Source organism: Sinocyclocheilus grahami, unplaced genomic scaffold (assembly GCF_001515645.1).
Source record: "Sinocyclocheilus grahami isolate Dianchi unplaced genomic scaffold, SAMN03320097.WGS_v1.1 scaffold1231.1, whole genome shotgun sequence".
Classification (NCBI taxonomy): domain Eukaryota; kingdom Metazoa; phylum Chordata; class Actinopteri; order Cypriniformes; family Cyprinidae; genus Sinocyclocheilus; species Sinocyclocheilus grahami.
The window spans coordinates 157,548-165,468 of record NW_015506410.1 but is presented as its reverse complement, the minus strand read 5'-3'; the positions used below and the strand labels follow the sequence as shown (position 1 = coordinate 165,468).

Genomic DNA, 7,921 nt, shown 5'->3' with positions numbered 1-7,921 from the left:
TATATATATATATATATATATATATATATATATATATATATATATATATATATATATATATATAATAATTATTATTATTATTTTTTTAGGCCTGGGCGATAAAACGATATCGGTATTTATTGACGGTACACCTTCTTCGATAACGATATAAAAAATTTTGTATTATTGTGCACGATATAGGCACGTGTGAGTGACGCAGACAGCACACACAAACATGAACACATGCTGAATTGAGTGCTGTGACTGCCTGTGATGAGGAGATTGTGAATAAAAAAATGTATATTAGTCGAATTTAAAATAAACATTTGCATTTGAATGCAAAAATAGTACAATCAAATGTTAGGAGTGCGTCATCAGTGGCGATGATGTAAGTGACGTTGTTGCATTTGAATGTTTTGTTAGTCTAGCCCACGAGACGCGCCGCTGCTGCGTTATTCATTCAAAATATTAGAGAAATATAGAAGCTCAATGCGGAGAAGATCTTGATTAGGTTAAAACCGAAACCAAGCCATTCACACAGAACGCATATTCAGCGCATTTTTAGACGGACAAATACGACTGCTGCACTCGCGTCTGAGAGATCAAGAGATTTATAGAAAGCCATGCAAAGTTAAAACAGTTTAAACTTTTAGAAAACACGTCGCAAATTTGTGGAGGTTTATTCCTTTTCACTGCGTCTCATCACTAAAATATAAGTTTATGAGATTTGTAAATTATTCCATTCCTTTTTTACTCACAATTTGTACAGTGTCCCAACTTTTTTGGAATTGGGTTTGTATTTGCAATACTGCTGTACTGGTATATTGTACACCACCCTTTTACAGATGGTTTCATTCCTTCTTTTGAAAGTCATTATAGCTCCTGGATAAAGTGTAGAATCTTTGTACAGGTATTTAAAGTGATAACTTAACTGTTTAAGCTATAAGGACATCAAGTGGTCAGGATATTTACTATAAACTTGAAGTTTGTAGGCTTAGCTTTTTGGGGTTTGCAACCAAAAGACAAATTATGGTTTGAAAATCAATGTTTAAGAAAAAAAAAAGGGAAAAAAAAGAGATATTAGAAAAATAGATAGAAAAATACAGTTTTGCCCTCGAGTTAGTATTGTAGAAATGTCCATAACCCAAATTTCCACCATTTAGTGCCTAAACCTTTAAAGAAGAGATTTGTGGATTGTGGTTTGCAACATTTGTTTGTATGAAAGAATGTATGAAATAATGATTTGGGCATGTTGTTCATCAGATATTGACTCAACATTCCTCTTTTTTTCTTAAAACTGCCAATTAATGAAACCTTCTTGGGCAATATTGTTGCCTTTCTTGAACCTGTAAACTTTGTTTTCTGTCTGGTAGGCACTGAGCCATTCACTTTCCCCTCTTTGTACAGGTATTTAAAGTGATAATTTAACTGTTTAAGCTATAAGGACATCAAGTGGTCAGGATATTTACTATAAACTTGAAGTTTGTAGGCTTAGCTTTTTGGGGTTTGCAACCAAAAGACAAATTATGGTTTGAAAATCAATGTTTAAAAAAAAAAAAGGGGGAAAAAAAAAGAGATATTAGAAAAATAGATAGAAAAATACAGTTTTGCCCTCGAGTTAGTATTGTAGAAATGTCCATAACCCAAATTTCCACCATTTAGTGCCTAAACCTTTAAAGAAGAGATTTGTGGATTGTGGTTTGCAACATTTGTTTGTATGAAAGAATGTATGAAATAATGATTTGGGCATGTTGTTCATCAGATATTGACTCAACATTCCTCTTTTTTTCTTAAAACTGCCAATTAATGAAACCTTCTTGGGCAATATTGTTGCCTTTCTTGAACCTGTAAACTTTGTTTTCTGTCTGGTAGGCACTGAGCCATTCACTTTCCCCTGAAAATGTCTGGAAACAGCCAGCCTTTGATCACTGAGCTGAATTTGTTTTCCCATCATGCATCAGTGCAGTCTGCCAGGCAAACCTAGAAAGAAAAAAAAACCTTTTAATTGCCCTAACTCCAAGTCTCAGCCTCTAGGATCAACTTTATATTTGCTTACTTACAAAGTACACCTTTCACCAGTCCCTAAGTTATTACTTGTTCCGTTAGGTGTTCAAAGTTCTTCTCAGAAGAAGACAGTTGAGTTCTAATGAAGGCCAGAAGCAGAAACACTTCAATGTGTTTCCTATCAAGAGACTTGCAGTTGTGGCTGAAATTCCAGGACATAATAAAAGCCTGTCTGGACTCAATCAAAATAATCAGGCCACCAAAGAGCCAAATTAAGAACAACTGCAGCTGGATGCTTTGATGAAAATTCAGAAGCTTTGTAAAAGCATTTTTAAAAATTGATTTGAGAGTAATTGAACAGAAGGTGGGCATTTTCTTGCCTGTATTTCCCTGAGAACTCATGCTGGGAAGTCGGTTAAACTTGCACTGGAAACTATACCTTATCCACAATGAACAGTCCAGGTGTGGTTGCTGTCTGACTCAGCACAGAGGGGGATGTTTTTTAAGCAAGTTATGTTAGTGTTCAAAGAGAAGCCTTATTAAAACACACTGTGCTCCTCAAATTATATACTATCATTAGCCTCACAAGTAACCTCACCAAGGTAAGCAGGTCCCCATCCTTACTTCTGTTTTAAGATGTGCTGTATGTGTCAGTAGGACTTGTGATCACACTTGATCTCTTAATCTACTTGCTCCAGTAGCATAGAGTTCTTACAGCACTTATCAGTACATCAGAACATGTGGATACCTTAATATCTGCTTGAATACTTTCAACAGAGACTGTTGTGTTCTGTCACTAGTTGAGGTTAAGTTTTTGTAATGATGGCTTCAAAGGTAGCCTCATCTTTTGTGTTATCTTGCCAGAAAAAGCATGTTAAATCATAGTGGAGGAGGATGGCACGGTCATCACTTTATAATACATATACTCTCATAAAATCCAGCCCTCCCAGAGACTCTGCCTTTCAGCCTGGGACATCAGACTCGACTTTGAACCTCACCAAACTTTAAGGGATTTGTATAATGAATAATTTAACAGAAACAATATCTGAAATTTTACTCTTTTAAATGTTTGCTTTGCCTGTGTTGTAATGTCTTAACTGTCAGAAATGTTTCAGATTTAGTGGTATGTCTCTTTTTCTAAGCAGAACCATTTTTTTTTATCTCGTCTATCAGGGTTTCTCCATTCTGGTTTATTTTAATCATGTTTTCTAAATGTCTCTTGGGACCATAAATTGGGCTTAGACCTGTGCGTACTGTTGTCTTCTGTTTAGAGTTTGTATCTGAAAACAAACCTTTGCCCCGGTGTAATAGAAAAGCCAGTTACATTGTGCAAATGCCAAAATGAATTCACACTTAATCATAAACACAAACATTTTTTTTGCCCTGCCCAATCCAAGTTAATAACTAAATAGTATTAATATTCATTATCATGAAGTTTTGATGATACATATATATCTGCTGTATGTTTAGTACATGCACTAAAGTACTATTTGGCAGATACCCCTTTAGAATGTTTGTTTCCAAAAATATGAATATCACTTGTGTCAGTGTTCAAAAAGGCTTTTTGGAAATTGTGGAATAAGTTGTTTAGACTAGATCATCTCAGTTAAAATATCATCTTCTTCTAACCATCACTTGCAAGACATTTAGTATCATGTTGACTTGGGTCTTGTAGAGTTTCATCTAATTTGGTTTCTGGTTTATTTGACTGCACTGGAGTGTAATGGGTCATCACATATAGGTATTTCTCACCTATTTCTTCTTCTCTTTTGACTTCGTGAGTCCAGCGGAATGTGATTCTGTTGGTTCTCTCTCTGTTCAGTCTGTACACATATTTTCTGTCACCTCAATGTTAATGAAGCCTCACCTCTGACCTCCACTCACACCCCCACAGTTGAACAGACTGCTGTCTCAGTAGTAGTCAGATATTTAATGTTAATTTAGCCACTGAGCATACTTAAAGGTATGGATTACTCACCCTCAAGTTGCTCCAAACCTGTACCAGTTTCTTTCTTCTGTTGAACACAAAAGAAGATATTTTGAAGAATGTTGGTAACCAAACAGTTGACGGTAGCCACTGACTTCCATAGTTGTTTGTTTCCAGTCAATGGCTACCGTCAACTATTTGGTAACCAACATTCTTCAAAATATCTTCTTCTGTTGAACACAAAAGAAAGAAACTTGTACAGGTTTGGAGCAAATTGAGGGTGAGTATTATGATGACTGAATTTTCCATTGTGGGGAGTACTGTCCCTTTAATCCCTTTAAGTCCAGTCAAACTTAAGCTATTAAATAGACAAAGTCTTATATCATCCTGTTTTACATTGGGAACGCACAGTTTATACCCAGTAATTTTGTTTATATAGAGAGAGAGAGTCTGGAATCACTTCTAAAACCACTTTGATTGTACCTTCTTTTGCTTTTAAGTTGACTGCATCATTTTTGTTTTCTTGAACAAAGACTTACCTTCATATCCACCATTTTTGTGCCTTACTGTCCCTCCTACAGACATAGTTCACTCAAACAGGCCAAGTATTTGGATCTGACCACTGGAAATATTTTCGTTTTGGTAAAAGCAAGGACATGGTACAACACGTGCGTGTGCGAGTCGAAAAACATGTGTTGTGTGTCGCCATCTGCTGGTCACTGCCTGAACTGCGTCTCTTTTGCTGAAAAATCTTCTCTTTTTTTGCGTTACTGTTCATATCTTGGTTCATCTATGTGTATATCCATTAACATTAAATACATTTAATAGAAATCCAAAACAATACGAGCTAAAAAGCAGATTTCTAAAGAAATGGGCTCGACATAAATCTGAAGTCAGTCGTGGTAGGACAGTTTCAGCCTCATATTTATGCCTTAATGCAATAAAGTTCAGTGTCTAAATGATCCTCATAGTACGATATATTAGTCAGGCAGTCAAACCACATTTAAAGTGGTAGTTTAAAGCCATTTTAATACAAAAAAACAAACAAAAAATATATATGTGAATATTGTCTAAATTGTTTTTACTGATGTCAATCGTTTTTTTTTAAAACATCCATAATAAAATTCAGAGATGGACAAACGCATTTTGTTGTTCTTTCATGCATTATTTTAAGCGATCAGAGATCTTTCATGAACAATTTTGAATTAAATAGTTTAATAAATCATCATTGGACAGGAAACGCCAATGTCAGCTAATATAATTAAATAATAAAAATATTAAATTATTAAAAATATAATCTATCGGTATTTCTGAGTTTGACCCTGCATGTCACATGACCAACATGTGGCCGACCCGTTCTCTGACTGGCTGTTAAACCCGCGCATGCGCACATGCTGCTCTGCGTTCACTTGCACATAAACAAGAGCAGTGCAGTGGACAGCGAAACATGGAGCATCGCTTTGACCGCGCGGCAGCGGTGCTGTCACCGCTGGAGGAGTCCAGCGCGGAGGTGAGCAGAGACAGCGGCATCGTGTCCCAGAGCGCCAGCAGCCTGTCTATGGTGAGCGAGGCCCTGAGCAGCGGCACCGTGTCTCAGAGCCCGAGCTTCGGCGCTGCAGTGGCCCCGAGCCCGAGCTCCGCAGCCGGAGAAACCCAGCCGGAGCAGACACGAGACGACGAGCTCCTGACACACACCGCCATCACTTACTCCTCTTATATCAGAGCCAACGCGGAGGAAGAGGTGAGGGCCTTTTGCCACGTCTGTTTAACATATAATAATGCCCAAACACCGAAGTAAACAATAACATCAGGACAGGAAGAACTTCAGGATATATTATACAGCGTGGCTAATATATCATTATAGTATTGCATGTGTCAAGCATGCTGTTCTGAATACTGGCACAGCTGTGATTTGATCAGACTACAGCAACAATGTTAATGTGCTATTGAAATCTAAACAATAATTTAATATCGCTATTACACTGGAAACAATAACTTGTGTGGGTGCTTAAGATTGTGATTGTAGTTCTGTGATATTCCTTGTAGTGATGCAAAGTCCGATTCATTTCCGCGAACCGGACAGATCGGCTCATTGAACCGGTTCTTTTCGGACAGATCGGCTCATTGAACCGGTTCTTTTCGGACAGATCGGCTCATTGAACCGGTTCTTTTCGGACAGATCGGCTCATTGAACCGGTTCTTTTCGGACAGATCGGCTCATTGAACCGGTTCTTTTCGGACAGATCGGCTCATTGAACCGGTTCTTAAAGCCGATTAATCGGTTCCTGACGTCGTCAAGCAATAGCGTCTCTACTGTACTTTACTTTTAGTCAGACTTGTCCCTGTTTGTTACTGAGAACATTGATAAAGATTTTTCTTTACTTTGGGAAAAAGTTTTGTTTGGAATTGTTAATGGGAAAAAAGAACATTTACTGAAAAACAAAATATACATACTTAATCTTCTTATTTTATTAACCAAATGTTATATACATAAATGTACATTTTCAGGTCAAAAATCACTTTTTTACGTTTTGCTTGCTGAATTGCAGCATTACTTTGGGACTATCTTTAACTCGTGTAACAAGAAGGCTTTAAAAACAATTTAAATTTGTAATTCTTTTAATCTTTTCCTTTGATGTGATCTTTTGTGATTAATTATATACCCGTCTTGTACCCTGTAGTTTTATTTTTCTTGTTGTTGTTTTTTCTTTCTTATTATTTCTTTTGTTCTACATTGTGACTGCTTTTATTTTTGTCTATATAATGTCCTTAATAAAAAAAAAATAAAAAAAACTTTACTTCTAGTCATTTAGCGGACGCTTTTATCCAAAGCGACTTACAAATAAGAAAAAGTAATTGAAACTAAAAGCTAAAACTCTATAAATACTATATATATACACAAACGTTTAAGAAAATAAATTAAATGACAAATGCATACAACATTTCAAAACTAAAACATTTAAATGAAAACAGCTAAAAACTATTCAAAAATATTAAAAGAACAAAAGGTAAGAGTATAATAATGATTCTAACATAACACTAAGCCAAACACACATACATGTACATATATATAAATACATTCTCTCTCTATATATATATATAATTTCATTTCCATTTTGTATGTTGAAGTACTGAAATAACTCAAATTAAATAAAACTAAAACTTAATAAAAAGCCTATATAGACATAATAAAAAAACGAATAAAATGACAACATTACTACAACTGTAACTAAAACTAAAATAGATAACTAATACAAAACACAATATTACAACGTACAATTGCACAAAAGGCTGCAAACAAACAGCGCGCATCTGAAGTGTCTCTGAAGGAAATAATGCATTATTTATCGGCTTTAAGATATCGGCCAAATTTTCTTATCAGGCCGATACCGATAACAGAAAAAATGAGCATTTATCGGCCGATACCGATATGGTGGCCGATATATCGTGCATCCCTAGTTTAGACGCGCACTAGAGGCGGTTTAGCCAATCACAACACACTGGGCCCAGCTAATCAATCAGAGCCCATCGTGTATTTCTGAGGGAGGGGCTTCATAAAAGCAGGAAATGTTCAGCGCGTTCAGAGGAGAAGGGACAGAGCGGTAAATTATGTGAAAAATAATGTTTTTTAACAAACAAAGCATTAACACATGTTAAACTGCACCCCATAAACACAATCAAGCCTATAAAAAAAACAGTCAACCACCCCTTTAAGTTAATTGTGTTTGTGGTCACAGTTTCATTCGCGGATCCTCAGATACGACTGACTGACTGATATTGACAAGCCTACAACTTGGATAAGATTCCTAAAAGTTTCGCACCTACAGCACACATTACAGACATTGATGCACAAACGCGGATATGTTCTACATGTCTACAGTATAAAGGATGAATAAACCAGTCTTAGGGTGCTTTCACACCTGGCTCGTTGTTTCGGAACCTGTCGCGCTTCCCCCCCCTTACCTCGGTTCGTTTGGGCATATGTGAACACGGCAATCACGCTCGGATCCG

At 36.4% G+C, this 7,921-nt stretch overlaps 1 protein-coding gene across 1 annotated transcript in view; it reads left to right on the top strand.

The window, feature by feature from the left end:
- Positions 1-5,295: 5,295 nt before the first annotated feature.
- LOC107568287 (biogenesis of lysosome-related organelles complex 1 subunit 4-like) overlaps positions 5,296-7,921 on the top strand; it is a 13,307-nt gene continuing 10,681 nt past the window's right edge. The window contains exon 1 of the mRNA XM_016254219.1: positions 5,296-5,651. Within this exon, the coding sequence (XP_016109705.1) occupies positions 5,358-5,651 (294 nt within the window). The 5' untranslated portion in view covers positions 5,296-5,357. The remainder of the gene's footprint in view (positions 5,652-7,921) is intronic.